Raw genomic sequence first — 19,907 nt, 5'->3', positions numbered from 1 at the left:
TTAAGTACAATAACATTGAACACACTAAACACAAATATGTATAGCATTAGGTAGTTAAAAACACTATTTCGATACAGATTAAAATACTTAAAAATAACATCAACCTGCCATGTAGTCAACCCTGCGTGTACATTCTCTTTCTCTCCTTCTATACTACTCACTGGACATGTAACTATTGTATATACAGTTCAGACTATGCTTACAGAATAATACATAAACGTGTACATTTGTTTACTTGTCTAATACAGAGAAGAATAAATGGTGTATATTTAAATATTGGGGTTTATAAAAACTAAGTTTCTTCGTTTAAAATACGTGCACTTGTTCGATGGAACTTATGCATAAGAAAAATAGACTAGCCCATTAGAGTACATGCTGATTAGCGTAATGTGAGCTGACTATAACAAATTAAATTATTGTTTTTTTCAGCATATACTTACTGATACCGAATAAATTTCAGACAGGGATATTCTTTTTTCCTATGTGATTGGGTATATAGGAAAATAAAGTGCTTATGAGTAGTCATCAAAGTGAAAACAAACTTGCTTTACGTTAAGTGTGAAAAAACTGTATACGTTGAATGGAAACTATTTCATTCACCTTACTGTTTTACCGTATACATACATGAAAGCAGTTATTTCGGCGACATTTAAATAAACTGTGTTTTTTTACGAACAGTACAACTACAGATGAATATTTTGTATTTAAATACATGTCGGATTAAATTGCTTGTAAAAAATTCAGAAGTGCCTAGGGACGTGGAGTAAAACTGTTTAATACATAAGATAAAACTTCTTGAGTAACAATATTCAAATTTTAGATTACCCGTTAAATCGAATCTATATTCAGAATTCGACATCATTTTTATAACACAACCTGCAAGAACTGTATACGTTGTAAATTATATTTTACTATAATACGATTTCGATAATTTTATGCAGTTTGTGATTTCACCGATATTTCTAAGTTCGGATAATGGAAACAGTTTTTTTTGTTGTGGAAATAAGTCAAGTTGAGAATGATATGGTCAACTGTTTGAAATAGGGACAGATTCGAATAACACCTAATACCTACGACGCATTTTTGCGTCAACAAATTAGGCTTACTTCGTACAAATTTTATCGTAAATTTAATAGGAAGCCAAAGATTGGAGATGTAGCGAAAATCGCTTCTGTAATATTTTAAACTAAATAAAATGGCCACATTAAAAAATATAATTCTTAGCATTTTTTTATAAAAGTTATAATAATCAACATGGACTGGATTTTTACCCTTTTAATCCATGCGCTTTATAATTCTAATATTATACCTTTTTCGAGCATAAAGGCCTGTACGATTATATTCTAAAACTAATTTAAAGACTAGTAAATTAGGAACACAATGTTTAAAATGCCACATTAAAAGCTTCAGATCCAGAAGTCTATCTATTTAAGTTTACATGAGATTCCAACTATTTATTTATCTATTTGTTTAATCTCTCTCCGTTTTAGTGTTCACTAGTAAAGTCTCCGTTTAAAATTGCCTTTATTATTATGACATCACATACATAATTTCTGCATAAGTTTTCCCTTTTCGGACCCCATTTTGTTCATCATACTCATAGATATTAATGTTAAACAAATACTACAGTGGTATATAATACTAAAACCACTTTAACACCTTATACAATATTTTTGTGCAAACATTATAAAAAAAGAACCACTCCGTTCGTTCCCCTTTCTTCTTATTATTTCTTTGGGAAAAATTTGACTGAATCTTAAGACGCAATCGTGTTGCTATTAAACTAACCCAAATACTCAAAGAAAGGTATAAAATGTTTAATTCATTTTGAACCTATTCAATAGAGCGAAGATAATTTTTTCTCCAATGCGTTATAAAGGTTAGCCTTGGGGTCTCAGTTCCAGATCTCATTTATCAACTGTGTTTATAAGCTGATTGCGTGTTTATTGTATGGAGTGGACCGTATTTTGGCACCGAATTATTGGTCTTGGGTCACTAGGTTTTGGATTTTATCTTTTTGTTTTATATTATAAGCAAATTACATTGATAAATGTATTATATGGAAAACCGAAAGAGTAGGCCAATACACAAATAGGCATAATCTTGAGTAATTGAACTATTCTATGACATATAAAAAAAAACACTGGGCATCAGAGTATGGAGAACAGGAAAAACGCAAAAGATAAGTCATATTCACATAATTTCCTCCCGTATCCCCCAATGTCTTTCGTCTGGCTAAGCGTATGATACGCCGCGGTAGTTCGGTTTTTCAGGTTTAGAACTGCATTTTTTTTCAGTATACTTTTTGTATGGAGTACCCAAAATAAAATACCCAATAAAACTGACCAACTGACTTTGGTAAAAAAAAAAAAAAAAAACACACGCACTCACGCCTTGTACTAATGTACTCCCTTGCGGGGTAGGCAGAGGTGCATTGCTGCACCCACTTTTCGCCAGAGTGTTATGTTAGTCCCAATGTAATAGGGGGCGGGCCTATTGCCATTTTACGGGCACATCCAAGACCTGAGAACAAATATCTGTGTTTAAACAAATATCTGCCCCAGCCGGGAATCGAACCCGGGACCATCGGCTCAGTAGTCAGGGTCACTAACCACTACGCCATTCGGTCGTCCTTTGGTAAACGCAAAAAATAAAGAAATCATATCAGAGGGGCACATCATTATACTGCTGTAGGTACCTACTTCTAACCGCAAAATATACCCCAGAAGGTTTATTGTATGAAGTACCGAAAATACGCAAAAAAAAAACGCAAATCATAATATTTACATGACATCTTCCCTTCCCCACTGGGCAAAGTCGCACAGAAAATACGCAAAAAAAAGCAAATCATATAGACAGCAATATACTGATCTACCTACCTCTCACCGCTAAATATAGCTATCCCAGAAGGTTTATTGTATGGAGTACCGAAAATATGCAAAAAAAACCTTAACCAATGATAAACGCAAATAAATGATATTCACATGACATCTTCCCTCCACTGGGCGTGGTCTAGCTAGCTGAGCGCGTGGTAGGCGGGCGGGTCGGGCAGCAGCACCGCGATGTGGTAGGGGGGCGGGGCCTCCGCGCGGGGCGAGGGGGAGGGCGGCGGGGACGCGGGGGGCGCGGTGTAGCCCTGCGAGTGGTGCGGCTGTGGGGGAGACAGAATAGTTAGAGAAGTTTGTTGCTGTTATTGTACGATACTAACACTATTATTGCCTACTTAGTACGTTATGGCTACCTGAACAGTATATCACAGCATAGCCACCTGCACAGTACAGTACCGGGTGGCGGGCCGTGCTGGAGACTCGCTCGGGCGGCACAGTACAGCACAGTACAGTATAGTTACCGGGTGGCGGGCCGTGCTGGAGACTCGCTCGGGCGGCACAGTACAGTACAGTACAGTATAGTTACCGGGTGGCGGGCTGTGCTGGAGACTCGCTCGGGCGGCACAGTACAGTACAGTACAGTATAGTTACCGGGTGGCGGGCCGTGCTGGAGACTCGCTCGGGCGGCACAGTACAGTACAGTACAGTATAGTTACCGGGTGGCGGGCCGTGCTGGAGACTCGCTCGGGCGGCACAGTACAGTACAGTATAGTTACCGGGTGGCGGGCCGTGCTGGAGACTCGCTCGGGCGGCACAGTACAGTACAGTATAGTTACCGGGTGGCGGGCCGTGCTGGAGACTCGCTCGGGCGGCACAGTACAGTACAGTACAGTGTAGTTACCGGGTGGCGGGCCGTGCTGGAGACTCGCTCGGGCGGCACAGTACAGTACAGTACAGTATAGTTACCGGGTGGCGGGCCGTGCTGGAGACTCGCTCGGGCGGCACAGTACAGTACAGTACAGTATAGTTACCGGGTGGCGGGCCGTGCTGGAGACTCGCTCGGGCGGCACAGTACAGTACAGTACAGTATAGTTACCGGGTGGCGGGCCGTGCTGGAGACTCGCTCGGGCGGCACAGTACAGTACAGTACAGTGTAGTTACCGGGTGGCGGGCCGTGCTGGAGACTCGCTCGGGCGGCACAGTACAGTACAGTACAGTATAGTTACCGGGTGGCGGGCCGTGCTGGAGACTCGCTCGGGCGGCACAGTACAGTACAGTACAGTGTAGTTACCGGGTGGCGGGCCGTGCTGGAGACTCGCTCGGGCGGCACAGTACAGCACAGTACAGTATAGTTACCGGGTGGCGGGCCGTGCTGGAGACTCGCTCGGGCGGCACAGTACAGTACAGTACAGTATAGTTACCGGGTGGCGGGCCGTGCTGGAGACTCGCTCGGGCGGCACAGTACAGTACAGTACAGTGTAGTTACCGGGTGGCGGGCCGTGCTGGAGACTCGCTCGGGCGGCACAGTACAGTACAGTACAGTATAGTTACCGGGTGGCGGGCCGTGCTGGAGACTCGCTCGGGCGGCACAGTACAGTACAGTACAGTGTAGTTACCGGGTGGCGGGCCGTGCTGGAGACTCGCTCGGGCGGCACAGTACAGTACAGTACAGTGTAGTTACCGGGTGGCGGGCCGTGCTGGAGACTCGCTCGGGCGGCACAGTACAGTACAGTACAGTATAGTTACCGGGTGGCGGGCCGTGCTGGAGACTCGCTCGGGCGGCACAGTACAGTACAGTACAGTATAGTTACCGGGTGGCGGGCCGTGCTGGAGACTCGCTCGGGCGGCACAGTACAGTACAGTACAGTATAGTTACCGGGTGGCGGGCCGTGCTGGAGACTCGCTCGGGCGGCACAGTACAGTACAGTACAGTATAGTTACCGGGTGGCGGGCCGTGCTGGAGACTCGCTCGGGCGGCACGGGCGACGGCGGGCGCGCGCGGCACAGCGACAGCGCGCAGCCCACGCCGGCTAGAGCGGCTACCAGCGCGCACACCACGCTCGCCTCGCCGCCGGACGCATCGCGGGACACCTGCGGGTAAGGCAGGTGTTGGGTTCATTGTTTTAATAGTGGAATCGGAATGATGTTGGGCGTTGGTATGCGAAGAACCGTATAAATGTGGATTTGACACAATAAAAATAATATATAATAATTATTCGGATTGCCTTGACATTCCTAATTTGACTTTAGCAAACAGCACACTCTTGAAAAAGAGAGTGTCTAACTAATATCTACATACATCGTGAAATATCTAGAAAAACTTTTAAATTATAAATGACCTATAACGCGCGTGCAATAACCCTATGGAAGCTCTCGTAATTTTAATCTATCAAACAGCACAATTAACCCACCTGTCGATCAAAGTAATACTTCGCCCCAGCCAAAAACACCGTAGCCAGGGCAAAAGACACCAGCATCCCAAACTTGAGACGCGGGGCCATCATAGGCGCGTGTAACCCCAGGGCCGCTGTCCGGAGCAGCGTGTCGGGGGTGACGGAGCGAGCCGCCGCGATGAGCCGCTTTTAGACACTCCGAAAGCGGCTTAGCGGCTTTTTCAATACCTTTTACATACCTGTACATTATAGTTGTAGTAATTTTATTACATAAAACAGCACATTCAACCCACCTGTCGATCAAAATAGTACTTTGCTCCAGCCAAAAACACCGTAGCCAGAGCAAAAGACACCAGCATGCCAAACTTGAGATGCGGGGCCATCATAGGCGCATGCAACCCCGGGTCAGCTGTCCGGAGCAGTGTGTTTATAACACTCCGCTTTTGAGACACTCCAGAAGATTTTAGCGGCTTTTTCAATACCTTTTTGACCCTTTTACATACCTGTCCATTAACTATCGTAAAATTTAACTCACCTGTCGATCAAAGTAATACTTCGCGCCCGCCAAAAACACCGTAGCCAGCGCGAACGATACCAACATCCCAAACTTGAGATGCGGTGCCATCATAGGCGCATGTAACCCCAGGGCGGCTGTCCGGAGCAGCGTGTCGGGGGTGACGGAGCGAGCCGCCGCGATGAGGCGCTTATAGACACTCCGGAAGTCTTTAGCGGCTTTTTCAATACCTTTTTGACCCTTTTACATACCTGTACATTAACTGTCGTAAAATTTAACTCACCTGTCGATCAAAGTAGTACTTCGCGCCCGCCAAAAACACCGTAGCCAGCGCAAAAGACACCAGCATGCCAAACTTGAGATGCGGGGCCATCATAGGCGCATGTAACCCCAGGGCAGCTGTCCGGAGCAGCGTGTCGGGGGTGACGGAGCGAGCCGCCGCGATGTGCGCGATGGTGGGCTGCGCGGGGGAGGGGGGGATCTCCACGTAGAGTGATGGGTCTTCAGGGTGCCGGCGCGCGTGGACGGCTGGTAGGACTTGCTGGCTGGAATGGGGGGGGAAAGGGAGGTAAGTTTTTTGTGGTAGCAATTTGGATTATTTATAAGCTACGGAAGTTTTGTTTAGGCAGGCTTGCATGTTAATATTTATCATATGATTTAATGCAACTTGATACAAGTTGTAATTAGCTTGACAAGGCACCCTAGACTATAACATTACTATGGTTCAGCCCATATTGATCAAGGGTATTTTTGAGACCATTACCATAGCAGACGTGACAGATACAGTTGGATGTAATTCTTTCTCCTAATGGAAACTGCAGGTAGGACATCAGCTGGTATCATTTGCTAACCTCAAGGGCAAAACCTCTTCTTTTTCAAACATTTTTACAGTTTGAGTTGTCAACAACTATTAATCGCGCCCACATTTAATTTCACTAACTCAGAATATACATAACACAACTCACTTATGTATCCGATGATGCCGTGGGCGCCTCGGCGGCGGCTCTAGCGCGGCGAAGCGGTGCACCGGCGCGGCCATGGGCTTGCCGCGCCCGCGCCCGCGCCCCACACCTGCGGGACGGACCATGAGGCTAGGCTGCAAGCGTGTAGTGTGACGATATATAGAGGTTGTTTTGTTTTTTTTGTTGGTGGCCAGTTTCGAATTTAGAGTTTGAGGTTGGTAGCAGCTTTAGAACATGTATCATGCGTGTAGTGTGAGGATATTTAGGGGTTGTTTTGTTTGTTTGTTGGTGGCCAGTGTCAAATTTAGAACAGGAGACCATAGATTTTAAGTGTGTGTGAGGAATACTTTTTTTGTCATATTAGGATAGACTATGAGATGGTTAGGCTGCAAGCGTGAGCATATATAGGGGTTGTTTTGTTTTTTTTTATGTTGGTGGCCAGTTTTGAATTTAGAACAGGGGACCATAGATTGTAAGTGTGTGTGAGTAAAAGGGGTTGTTTTTATTTTTTGCTGATGGCCAGTGTCAAATTTAGGTAATATAGGGGTTGGCTATGCAGAAAAGAAAGGAATTAAAATTATCATTATCAAAATTAAAATTATCATTTTAATAATTTAAATACCTACCCTAACGCATACCTATTAAGCTATTAACATTATTTAGATTTAAAAGTTCTATAAGTACCCCTACCTACTTAGTTAATCATTTTATTTGTAACCAGGTACACTGGCATCCACGACACAGGCTGAGCCTAGTGTGGAAGCCACCGAATTTCGATAATTTATAATCTCTCACCCTTTTATTTAATTTCCTAAAATTGTTTGTTTGTACCTTCTAACTTTTTAAATTCTATGGTGTTTAAATAAATATTTTTTGATTTTTTTGATTTTTGATCAGTCTAGAGATGTTCATGCACTTGTAGGAAGAGTTTAATGATTGGCCAAACTGTTAAGGGGATTTATGCTCCATAGACAAGACACTCTTAGGAATTATTTAGGGGACTCCCTAAAAGTTTTAAAAGATTATATTAAACAAATCACAATCTAGGTAGCCAAAGAGTTTTGTGTTTGAAGCTAAAGAGATAAGACTGCCCGAGTGGAGTGTATAAAAAATGTGTTATAATAATAAACATAATTCTGAGGTGTGGAAGAATTTTAAACAGCCAGGTGTGTTTTGCTGTGTAGGTTGTTAGGTTTTGACAGGATTTCTAGAGTGCAAAAATTATAGTTTGGAGGCTATTTTATGCATGGTATTTATTTATGCTGAATTTTCAGTTTGATAATTTCCTATTACCATCAATCTGTGTGCCACCATCTATTTACAAAAGTAACTCATAAAATACAATAGAATAAAAAAAGGTCCAACCCATAGTGAACCAGCCTGGTGAGAAATTGTCCAAGCTTAGGAAGGCATTATGCACAAAGTTTCTATTCAAGAGAGCCAGTTATAGCTACTTACACACTCACAGAGAATAGAATACAATATAAAAGGTCATTACCATACATACCAGTTGACAAGGAAGTAGGCACGCGGCGGCGGCCAGTGTAGGTACACTGACTGTGCTTGTCTATCCAGAAATGCATCTGAGCTGCGACCGGGATGAGCAACGGAGACCAGAGACCACTGAAGATAAACTCTTCAGTTGACTAGACAACTATCTGAGCATGGGGTGACATGGTGGGTGAGGGCTGTAACAAAATAGGGATGTCATTTTAAAAGAGCTGTGCTGGTTAGTTTAATTTTTGAGGAGAGTAGAGAAATCAGCTGGTTTTATGTTTGGACTGGAAAGTACCACGCGTATGGGTAAGTATAATAAATATTTCGCGCGTCAATTATGAAAAAGATATTTTGAGATTACTGTATGGCAAGACACAAGTTAATGATTATCGTTAGAGAAAATATTATTTTATAAAATAGATTTTTACCTTAAAAAATAACTTAAACTAAACTTGCTTTACAAAATTTTCACTTCACGACATATTTCACATTCACTTCGTTGAATGATTTCATCACATAGACGCCTCTTCACGAAACAATCGAGATTTATTTCAGAAAATATTATTTTCACACATCTTCAGATTCGCGTCTTTTTTGACAGCCATCATTTTATTTTGTAAAGGGAGGGGCGGGGCGGAGCGCGCGCAATGCAAAACAAATCAATGCTACCAACATAAATGAAAAAATGCAATGAAAAATCAATAAAATTCACTTATAATCCATATGAAATGGAATATCATTATTTACCTAATCCATGTAAATGTAGAAAACTAGAAAAGATTTATAGCATAATTAGATTTTCTTTATTAATCCTTTATAATTTGTGAATAACTGTGCAATTTTATGGAAATAAAAAATGATGAATGAATGATGATTATGATTTATATTTTTAATAATGTACTTATAATAATACCATTTTAAAACAGTTTAGTACTTATAGTTATATTAGTACTTATAAAAATTTAAAACCAATAAGTATAATTTAGTACGAATAGGTACTTACTAAGTTTTTCGGAATCAATAAACAACAACAGAAACTGAATGTGCGATTAATATTTCTTTTGCAAAATTGATGTAATGGACAACATTTCAAAAAACTAAAGCTGCTATAAATCGAAAACCATTTCGAGATTTAGCTCTAAAGGACACAAAAAAAATGTTTTTGTATTTTTTGGATGTATCATTTTCGAGAAAATCATAAAATAGTAAAAAAGTGCTGATGACGTCATGCATCAGGTGCGATGCATTTTGATGATCAAAGCCTATAGATTTAAAAACAAAGTAACTGTCACTTTCATTTTTGATTGAATTTGACGTTTTATCGTGACGTTGTTGTTTATTTGGGTCATTTTCATTAATTCTGTTCTGACACTTTCTGACTATTTTTTTATTTATTATTAACAGATGACCTCTATATAATATGTCCCAGAGCATGCCACCGCCTACACAGCTGAAAAAATGCTTCTGCTTATTTTTTTACATGATAAGTACCTACTTTCCATCATCAGAAATATCAATGTCATTTGAAAATGACCCATTTGTTGGTTGGCATGTAAACAAAGTTTAAATGTCACTTATCAGTGTCATTTATGTTTTTTTTCGAGACTCAGGCAATAGACAAAAATAAAAATTGAGCCTAATATGTGACTTCACTTCCGGTTTTAAAATAATTAACTTTAAAGTTAAAAATAACATGCAAAAATTAATGAATATACAAAATAAAAAAATACGGGTCTACTAATTTTCTATAATCTTTCCGAATAGCTAATAAAAATATAGGGTAAAGAAAATGAAATGTTGTCCATTGCTATGAAAAAGTTTAAAGTTTGGCGCCATTGAATTCTAGAGTTTTCCGGAAAATTCATTTTCAATGTTGCCAACATAAACATGGTTACAGTCCGTTCAAATAGTCATATAAAATATATATATTTTTGATTATTTTTATTTTGTTTGACCGTATATTTTGTAATATTAATTTTCATTTTGTAAGCCAAAGTACACAAAGCAAGTGCACTTTTTTCATGTAGGTATTTCTTCAAGTTAATCTTTACACGATAAAAACTTTCAATATTAAAAAAGTGAGTTACATAAAGGTTTTCGAACAGTCCTTAAAAGAGTATAAATAGCTTATCAATGTTGCCAACCGCAGCAGATAAAAATAACGAGTCGTGTTGTTGACAGTGAAGTGTGTTGTTCTTATTTTTGTGTGTATTTTTAATATTTTATAGCCAAAATGTTGATTGGGAGTCTGAAATCTAGACGAGACGATGATGAGTCTGAAGCCAAACCATTCTGCCAGTGCTGGGAGGAGAAACGGCTGCCTGTGACATGGAAACAGCTGAGTGCCTGTTCCTGTGGCGAAGATATCGATGGTGAGTATTTTAACATTTCTCCTTGATCGCTAACTCTTCCTCAATTTCTGACTGCCCCCGAGATTACTCACCTTACTTGCACATTATATGAAATATAAATCTTACCTGTGACATTAAGCAACCCATTAAAATTTGCTGTTATAGGTGTAGCACAAACCGATTCTTTGTTTAGAATGCTCAAACCCTTACTTACTCATGAAATACCATATCATATTAGAGAGAAACAGCTAAAAAGCATCAAAACATTAACAGACATTCCTTTCTTACAGCCGTTAGTGAATGGAAATGGCGGCACCCAGACTTCAACCTGTCCAGTTCGGTGGTGGTGAGCGAGGACCAGAAGCAGGTCACATTCCACCCGTCGTACAGCTCAGGCACGGCCGTCATCTGCGGGGACACGGCGCTGCAGCATGGACACCACTACTACTGGGAGGTCAAGATGCTCACTGAAACTTACGGCACAGATATTGTAAGTTGAAACAGTGATCTAGTTGTAGCTAGCTGAGTAAGATACATAGAAACATGTATATATAATCATGCTTTGCCCTACTGTATTTCCTTGTGAGGTAGAGGTGGATTGTAGGGAAAGGACTATGTCTAACATTAACATATTTTAGACTATGGAGAAAATTTTACCAGTTAAGAAGTATAATTGCATGGATAACTATACATGAAGAAGCAATCATATTTATTTTAAATGCTTCAAGTTATTATTGAAACTCTTAACTTGAACTTCCTCTGAAATTATAAATGGCATTAACCTATATTCAGGTTTGTGAACTGTAAACATTTTTGTAATTATTTACCTACTAGGTGAACATTATTGATAGTGTTATCAAAAATGTTTGAGCATGAAGTGTCTGATAGAATCCAATCATGAATAAAATTGAAATTTTATTAAATCAATTTCTCTTTTTAAACAAAAACATATCAGGTTTGTGCCAACATTTTATGATATGCTACTAATGTTGTTAACATTCCTGCTTGCCTTGCATTTAAGCTTTGGCAAATTGCCCCAATGTCATTTTTAGATGACTATAGAAGTAGTAGAGTAGTTTTTTGTTGTACTCTTTTGTTTAGTTCTAGGCAACTGTTTATTTCCTTTTTACTGTGAATCTTACTATGTAAGATAGATATATGTATATAATATATTTATTCAATTAATATTATGCCCTGTCTACTTAGACAACTGGGAGGGACAGTATAGCGTTGTGGCACTCCTTGGGATAAGGCTATGTTCAGTAGAGGACCATACTTGAAATGAAACACCAGCCAAGTATGGTCCTCTACTGAACATAGCCTTATCCCAAGGAGTGCCACAACGCTATACTGTCCCTCCCAGTTGTCTAAGTAGTCATGACTTTGGATTGATAGATTATACAACTGGATAGGAAAGGATAGTGCTGTAGCACTAGTTAGCTTTTACCATTGTGTAGAGTTGTAGACATTTAGACTAAATAGCTACCCCACTAGCATTCAAACTAATCGAAAGGCCAGTCACATTAGCATCAGTCACTGACTGCCTTTCACTTGTGAAGGCTTTCATGCACCTTCACAACAAGTCTATCAACGTCCCCACCAACCAGCCATCTCATAACCACCTTTCCCTCCACAGATGATCGGCATAGGCAGCAACAAAACCAACCTGTCAGGGGCCCAATTCGAGTTCACATCACTACTCGGGGGGGATTCTGAGTCCTACGGTCTGTCGTACCGCGGCGGCGTGCGGCATGGGGCGGGCGTGGCGCGCCACTGTGCCGGGTTCTGTCGGGGGTCTATTGTTGGAGTGAGGGTGGATATGTGGCGAGGAACGCTCGAGTTCTACCTGAATAGGGAGCCACAAGGTATGTGTCTTCTTATTGTTGTGAACCCTAGTCTAACTTTAAACAAGAGGTAACTAGGAACTTTCACCATGGTGAAAGAAATGCCCAGTCAGGGAAATGTCAGTTGCTGACTGCCCAAGAAGTATTAACTGTCAGGTAGACATGTTCTCGGGTGAAGACCATGCATCCCAGAACAACAAAAGAGATATGTATTATCTATGACACCTCAGCTGATATGGTATAATAGTATGGTAAAGTAATATAAATCGTTTCAGCTGATATTACTTTACACTTCATTAGTAAAACATCTATAAACTTTGACAGTTTCCTATTTAAATACAAGATAAGATTAATTTTATCTTTGCACTTATGTCAGTCAGTCATCTGACCTCTTCAGACCTAAGAGTAGCGCAGGATCAAAACATTTTTCATTAATTGATAGTAATAGAAGATAGTATTACAAGGTCATTAAGACATGCTGACCTTTTGCAAAGTTCTATTCACTACAGTACAGTGTTACGGTCCGCACATGCTAGAGAAGTAGATGTTGCTCTTAACGACACAGTTCGTATAGTTACGGGATGCCTCAAACCGACACCGCTCCACAAACTCTACTCTCTGGCTGGGATAGCACCCCCTAGCATACGGCGTAAAGTGGCATGTTCTGTTGAGAAAGCCAAACAAGAATGCGACCCCAGACATCCACTTTACTCACATACTGCCGCACCTTCCCGCCTTAAGAGCCGCAAAGCGTTTCTAAATAGTGAGGTGTCCTTAACGGATGAAAACCCACAAAACGCAAGGCTAAGGCTCTGGGAGGAAAAGCAGCCCCAGGATCCTTTCCTACCTGTTGAGGAAAAACTTGCTCCCGGTAACAGTCTTCCCTGGCACATCTGGAAGACTCTAAATCGGTTGCGGGCAGAGGTAGGCTGCTGCAAGGACAATCTCTGTAAGTGGGGCTATACCGTTGGTAACAACCTATGCGACTGTGGTACCGCCCCCCAGACTATGGAGCATTTACTCTCCTGTCCCCTGTGCCCTTCCACCTGCACACGGGACGACTTACTCCAGGCCAACCAGAATGCTATCATAGTTGCTTCTTTTTGGTCTGGACAAATATAAAAAATCGCATTTCACTGACACGAAAGAAGAAGTACAGTGTTACACTGTAGTGAATAGAAGAGTGTGTAGTGTAGAAACGTGTTTGCTATCCCTTAAAATAGGGTATGGCAGCTTCATTAGTAACTATTTAATCTTGTACCTAGTCAAACCATCAAATGTTTGTATAAATGAATATGTGAGCCCCTTCGACACGACTCACAACTATTACGAATTCCGGATGGTACTATCTTGAAAGAAAACACCAGTATTACTGTCACTATTCACTTCGAGGATCTCTGGATAAGTTCACTGTTCGAGCTTTCTATTAGAACTGAACTGTTCGACTGTTACTATTGAACTGAACTTAATGTGCGCCGGACACCTCGCTTTATATAGGCCGGCGAGCGATCTTCCCGAAAGTTCCAGAGATACCCGAGGTCACTCTATTTATTATTATTATTACTAAGTAGGTATAAACAATCTATACTTATCTACTAACTATAAGTACCTAACTTAGCATCTAGAAAGTTCGCGGACGTTGTGGAACATTCCCTAACTATTGTTCTAGAAGCTTCCAGACTATTGTAGATCTATTGAATCCATACTTATCTTTCTAGAACGTTATCGAAACTTCAGGAAAGTGATGGAATGTTCCAGAACCTTCACGAATAATCTACTCGATCTAGCGATTGTCGCGAACAGAATAGGCTTGACGGTATAGCTAATTATGAAGCTTGACTATATCTAGTAAGAAATTTTAAGCAACCACGCCATAATAAACTATGTTTATGCCCGAAGTCATAATAAAATTGTATTAGTACTCTAATACTATTACTTATAATGTAATTAATTTATTTCCAGGTATATCATTCTACAACCTGCGTCGCCACCCTCTACTGTTCCCGATGTTATGTTCGACCGCCGCGCAGTCCTCGATGCGACTGACGTATGCGGCGTCGTGGCGCGCCTCGCTATTGGTCGACGCGGCCAAGGTGCTCGCCGCCGCAGCCAATAGGGATCGACGCAGGCCACGCCTTCCGCCCGGCCTGTGGCATACCCTCAAATCACAGTTCTGGCTCATTTTGCCCACTGAAGGTTAGTATTTGTATGCGATGGAATTTGCGAGTGAAGCGTTCTAGAACACCTAGGTTTCTCAAATCGATGGGCTGTATAATATGTGTGATCTTAATACACAAGTAAATACTTAAAATCATCATAGGAACATTATGTACGAATATAGTACTTTAGGTGCAGTAACATTAAAAAAGACAGTGTTTTATCCACTTTTATCTGTACGTGTTAAGAGTTCATTGACAAGTCATTGACATTCATAAAAGTCCGATAAAGATTATTCGAAATTGTCTGTAACAAAATGCTTCCTAATCATAAATATTGTAAAATAGTTTACCCTTAAATTAATTTACTTTATAGATAACCTCTAACTAAGCCCTGCCTTGAACTTAACTACACTTCTCATCTATCTACAAATCATAGACTATACTCTACATAATAGACTGATGGAAACAAAAATCTGCCTCATTTAATTTAATTCCAAAACTTATGTAGGTACCTACTGTTCAAATTTTAAATTGATTTCTTTTCTTAAACCATCCCATCGATTAACCTAACCGGCCAGTACCTGCCTATCAGTGTAATTTCATTTCCAATCTTCCTCTTCCTCTTCCAAATTTAAAACTCAACTTTTTCTAAAACCCTTCTTCAACCGGCCAGTATCTAACCTACCCGACCTCATTTTGCAGGCTGCATAGAGGAGGACAAGCCCGAGACCATGGAGGTGGAGTGCCCCGCGCCCGTCAAGAGTGTGGTGAGTGTCAGCAGTGAACTTACTGACAGCGACATAGAGGAAATATACCGGGGCTGTTAGCTGGGTTTATGAAAAAGAAATTGTGGTTCTAAATTTGAATTTCTAAGAAGGCTGATTGCCTGATGTTGGTCATTTCTCTCATTGGATTATGAGGGTGATGGAAGAGTGGCTCTTATGGGTATTGAAATCTGAGCCAAAGAGGAATCAGTTGTCAGTTATACTTCCTGAGGGGTTAACCCATATTCCAAGGGGTTTAGAACTTTATTATACATTATCCGTCCTTGAACTATCCCATCTTACCAAGCTCACTACCTCCGGTATATGTATGTATACTCTTATGTATGACATAGCATTGTACTTATATGTAAGTTTATACATAAGCTATTATTAAGTATATAAGTAATTAATGTAATATATCATGTTGCATGACGGGGGTCAAATATCAGTCAACTTTGTCAATATTAAGTACTGCAGTTCTAAAATACGTATAACGTATTCCTTTATAAATCGTTGTTCTAAAACTATTCTAAAATAATAATTTATAAGTCTTCTACATGTACATGTAATGATTAATTTTTTTATGAAATATTTTCATTCGTTCATTAATTTTTCAATTCATTTCATTCATTCCAGTTACTTTGCTTCAAATCAAATATTGAAATGTTCTGTATCTTTCTATCACCATAATCATGACATACGGAACGTTTCAAGCGTTACAGAAGGCTTATAAATTGTCATGAGCACGGGTGTTATTGACTAATGGCGTCCGTTTCCGTTTCCGCCAGCCCCGGTCATCCGGCATGAAGCGAAGGCACTGGCAGATGGTAGGCTGGTCGTGACCTCGCCAGCTAGTAGAAGAATTCTGGCGAATTAGCACCTTGTCTTGATAGCGGTATGGTTGGAAATGCTGTGTTAATGTTAAGGTTAAAATTCGTATGTAACATAAATATTGTATATAAGAAGTGGGATTAAGAAAAAGTCACTCATAGTTTCTTAATTTCAGTTATGTTATATTGTGTTAGAATAAGGTTAAACCACTGTTAAACGCTCTCTCTCTTTCACTTGAGATTTATTATTTTCTTACTGTCTTGATTTGAAATTGTTGACTAAATCACACCATTGTTTATGTAAAATTTCGCCATACAACTCGCAAATTAAGTGCCAATTATTTAATTTACTGAATGAATTGAATGTGTATAAATGAATATAAATAGCGTAATGTTATTGCATAAGACTGTTTGTATAAATGCAGATAAATTGTTGAAGAAAATATTTTTATTATTAAAGAAGTCTGTGATACTGATGACAAGATCTTTTCATTTATTAACTTGTCATCTAATAAGGTAGCAAAATAATCATTTTCATCACTAACAAACATTTTATTCTTGGGGAATCTTTGTAGAAATAATCGGCTTATTGACTATTGTTTAACTAGACTATTGTAGGTACAGCTTAAAAGGTAGGTAACAAGGAAGAAAGCTTGAACACTGTGTTTGGTCTTCCTCATCCAAGCACTACCGGCTATTGCTCTTAGGTCGTCGTTGGTCAAACGGGCCTTGGGGCCTTCCATGCTACGCTACGTTTGACATTTCGTGGTTTCAAACTCGTTTAGCACAACAGTTACGGCTTTTTCTGAGCATGTGACCAGCCTATTGCTGCTAGCCAGTGTCTCACGGAAATCACGTAGATCTCTTGTAATCCGAAAGACTGTTGTATAAAACAGGTTTTCCCATATAAACTGTTTCGATACGTGACAAGAGGTAAACGGGTCAATAAACTTTAGTTCGGATTACAAAATTAATATTAACTAGTTAGTTAGTTATTAGAAAAACTAAGCTCATTATAACGGCATTATTTTGCAATATTTCAGCTGACGGAAATCCTGCCGTCTCCATACATGAACGGTTTCTACGTGGACAGCATCGAGCCCAACTACCGCCTCGTGCTGTGGCAGTGAGTGCGAGCGGGACGGAGATGTCGCTAGTTGACTGCAGTGCGAGCGGGACGGAGAAATGTCGCTGGTTGACTGCAGTGCGAGTGGGACGGAGAGAGGTCGCTAGTTGACTGCAGTGCGAGCGAGACGGAGAGATGTCGCTAGTTTCTACCGCCTCGTGCTGTGGCAGTGAGTGCGAGCGGGACCGATAGATGTCGCTAGTTACTCTTTCAATCTTAGACGAATTTGGTGTATTTGGGAGTAGGTTAAGTTTAAATGTTATATTAGGTACTAGATTATGTTGACTTTATACTGTAGTTAAGTTCTATATGATATTGGATCTCTATTCCTTATTCCTAGGCCTTAGAGGCTAAGGTTCAATCCACATGTCTTGACTGGATATCTGTTTCAATGTCCGAATAGAATATTCCTGATGAAAGATTATGTAGATAAGGAGTTTATAAAAGACAAACAATTATTTTCATAAATATAATGGTAATGTGCCAATCATTGATTTTTGACATAATAATAATAATTATTAACAATTTAGTTATACTTACATATATTATTTACTATTACTTACTGTACCTAGTCCAAACATCTTATGCTATGTCCAAGTGCTATTAATTTCTATGATGGATTCAATCAATCAATCTTTGTTTGTGGCTGTATGCCGTGTGTGAACTATGATGGATTATTATAAGATTACCTGTTAGTTATACACTCATAGGGCCACTTTCAGAAACATATTCAAGTCAAGTCTCGATTTAAGAAACGTCAGTCCATATAAAATTTGACACTAAATCTTGATTTAATATGTTGGTGCAAGTGGCCCATATATTCCAAAACCGAACTCCAATACCCACTTTTTCTCAAAGCTCTAATTCTGTTGTAATAGAAGTTAAAAACGTTCAAATATTTAGATATTTTTGTTATGTGCTTTCGAGTCGGCATTCCGTTGGAGATGTGCATAGATTGTATACGTTCGGTTTTAGACTCATATTTATATAGATACGAAATAAATAGTTATTTACTGAAAAAAACAAATCTTTTATTTCTTTACCTCAAATCGACTGGTGCAAATACCGTTTTCATTATTTAAAACGGATTCTGTAGCTCACATTTCACATTTTATAAAATATATAATGGATTTTCTCAGAATAATAACTCCCACTCGTTTATAGACGTAACCGGAAACAAGACCGAACCGCTCTGCTCCAGCCAAGGACTTGCTCCAGCTGTTATGTCAAAGTGGTATCGTTCGTTCAACAAATTTCATTTCATTCATTCAATAGAGTTCAATAGCGCTCATAGAGAAAAAATAAACAATTCTGAAAAGAGTGGCATCTCGAGGAGTTTTTTGTCATACTCTATACGTCATACTGAACAGCGCCACGCCATCTCTTTATATTTCTCAGCCTCATTGTACATACATACAGGGTGCCCTGTTGGGACACCCTGTATATATATATATATATATATATATTGTTATCACAAGTTAATAGCCGGATCTCCACCAAACGATCCAATGCGATCCGATCGCCCGATCCAAGAAGTTTAGTATGTAAGAATTCTTGGATCGCGCGATCGGATCGCGTTGGATCGTCTGGTGGGGATCCGGCTATTAACTTCAATCTATAAAGATATAAGACATATTTACCTTAACGTAGTTACACCACACAACAGTTATTACATTTATTAGCTAAATGTAAGTTCAATCTATTTATGTACCTACCTACATGCAACAATAAATAAAAAACAAATTATTATATAATTCTTTATTACCTCGCATATAACAATGTTTCAGTTCAGTTTTGTTCATGTCACTTGTAAAATAATATGCGAGTGGGTGTGTGTATTCCTTTTTTATTCCTTTCACCATGAAAACCACTTCATGTTTTGCTAGTTTATGTTTCCCAAGAGAAGCAAATCTTGTCACTTGTGGTGATAAAGTCATTTCGTCCAATAGTGCATCATTTATCCTCGCGAGGCAAATCTTTGACGACATTTATCAGTTTGGTACACATAGTATTTTAATCTTCAGCGGATATGAAGATGTCGATCGCTCTTTGCCAGTGCCGTGGAACCACATGGAACCTGGATCCATATGGAATCTGTCAGGTCACAAGAATTTCATAAAAACACTTTTTGCGGATAAAGATGCTTTTTCTTAACACACCATGTTTATTTTTATTTGTAGGTATATAAAATTTATAAATAACGATAAGTATACCGAGAGTATAGGCTTTTATTACAAAAATGTTATTTGCGAGACATTGTAAGACAACTGAACTGACACTGACACGCAATTTCTTCATAATAGCCATAGATCATGACAATGTTGACATTCAAATACTACTTATCTATGTGTCTTGTTATTGTTCTATGGTCTCGTTCATAACGCCATCTTACATCTTTTTTGGTAATAAGAGTAATATAAAGAGATGGCGCTACCTTCTACTAAAAGTTCAGCCATTAAGGCAGTGACCCCCCCCTGATATAGGGATGTCGAAAGTGCAAAAAAATATCGATATTTCGATATATCGATATTTTCTTTTATATCGTTACTGAAATCGATATATCGAAAAAAATATATCGATATATCGGTAGCTTTATAGGAATAAATTCTTGTGAAATCAAATAATATGGAATTATTAAA

At 39.7% G+C, this 19,907-nt stretch overlaps 2 protein-coding genes across 7 annotated transcripts; one reads left to right on the top strand and one right to left on the bottom strand.

Moving 5' to 3' along the window:
- Positions 1 to 2,977: 2,977 nt before the first annotated feature.
- LOC105394973 lies at positions 2,978 to 8,344 on the bottom strand. Of its 4 annotated transcripts, none has more exons than XM_048622754.1 (5): positions 8,205 to 8,344; positions 6,701 to 6,831; positions 6,019 to 6,280; positions 4,770 to 4,919; positions 2,978 to 3,151 (listed from the first exon to the last, which is right to left on the bottom strand). In XM_048622754.1, exons 2-5 carry the CDS (start codon positions 6,820 to 6,822, stop codon positions 3,017 to 3,019), a joined length of 669 nt encoding a protein of 222 aa, XP_048478711.1. In that variant the 5' UTR covers positions 6,823 to 6,831; positions 8,205 to 8,344; the 3' UTR covers positions 2,978 to 3,016. The 4 variants fall into 4 exon arrangements, with proteins under 4 accessions (XP_048478711.1, XP_048478710.1, XP_037971306.2 ...); XM_048622753.1 differs by having other exon boundaries at positions 6,701 to 6,806; positions 8,205 to 8,333; XM_038115378.2 differs by having other exon boundaries at positions 8,196 to 8,330.
- Positions 7,730 to 17,883, top strand: LOC105394180 (SPRY domain-containing SOCS box protein 3). 3 transcript variants are annotated; one of them, XM_038115371.2, is made up of 7 exons: positions 7,730 to 7,863; positions 10,423 to 10,566; positions 10,836 to 11,035; positions 12,182 to 12,410; positions 14,352 to 14,585; positions 15,251 to 15,315; positions 17,186 to 17,883. In XM_038115371.2, exons 1-7 carry the CDS (start codon positions 7,809 to 7,811, stop codon positions 17,270 to 17,272), a joined length of 1,014 nt encoding a protein of 337 aa, XP_037971299.2. In that variant the 5' UTR covers positions 7,730 to 7,808; the 3' UTR covers positions 17,273 to 17,883. The 3 variants fall into 3 exon arrangements, with proteins under 3 accessions (XP_037971299.2, XP_037971302.2, XP_037971301.2); XM_038115374.2 differs by lacking the exon at positions 17,186 to 17,883 and adding an exon at positions 16,101 to 16,618; XM_038115373.2 differs by lacking the exon at positions 7,730 to 7,863 and adding an exon at positions 8,352 to 8,500.
- The last annotated feature ends 2,024 nt before the right edge of the window (positions 17,884 to 19,907 follow it).

The sequence above is a fragment of the Plutella xylostella genome, chromosome 8 (assembly GCF_932276165.1).
Source record: "Plutella xylostella chromosome 8, ilPluXylo3.1, whole genome shotgun sequence".
NCBI lineage: Eukaryota > Metazoa > Arthropoda > Insecta > Lepidoptera > Plutellidae > Plutella > Plutella xylostella.
The sequence above is the reverse complement of the archived record's forward strand: the minus strand, read 5'-3'. Positions and strand labels throughout refer to the sequence as shown.

What these genes read in the sequence shown, in the direction of transcription:
- LOC105394180 (XM_038115371.2), top strand. Translation starts at nt 7,809, where the DNA reads ATGTGTTATAATAATAAACATAATTCTGAGGTGTGGAAGAATTTTAAA. An exon ending in GAAGAATTTTAAACAGCCAG is followed by an intron (nt 7,864 to 10,422) that starts GTGTGTTTTGCT and finishes AATATTTTATAG; the next exon opens with CCAAAATGTTGATTGGGAGT. An exon ending in CCGCGCCCGTCAAGAGTGTG is followed by an intron (nt 15,316 to 17,185) that starts GTGAGTGTCAGC and finishes GCAATATTTCAG; the next exon opens with CTGACGGAAATCCTGCCGTC.
- LOC105394973 (XM_048622752.1), bottom strand. Translation starts at nt 8,280, where the DNA reads ATGCATTTCTGGATAGACAAGCACAGTCAGTGTACCTACACTGGCCGC. An exon ending in CTTGTCAACTGGTATGTATG is followed by an intron (nt 6,807 to 8,195) that starts GTAATGACCTTT and finishes TCCGTCCCGCAG; the next exon opens with GTGTGGGGCGCGGGCGCGGG. An exon ending in CGGCATCATCGGATACATAA is followed by an intron (nt 6,281 to 6,700) that starts GTGAGTTGTGTT and finishes CCCCCATTCCAG; the next exon opens with CCAGCAAGTCCTACCAGCCG.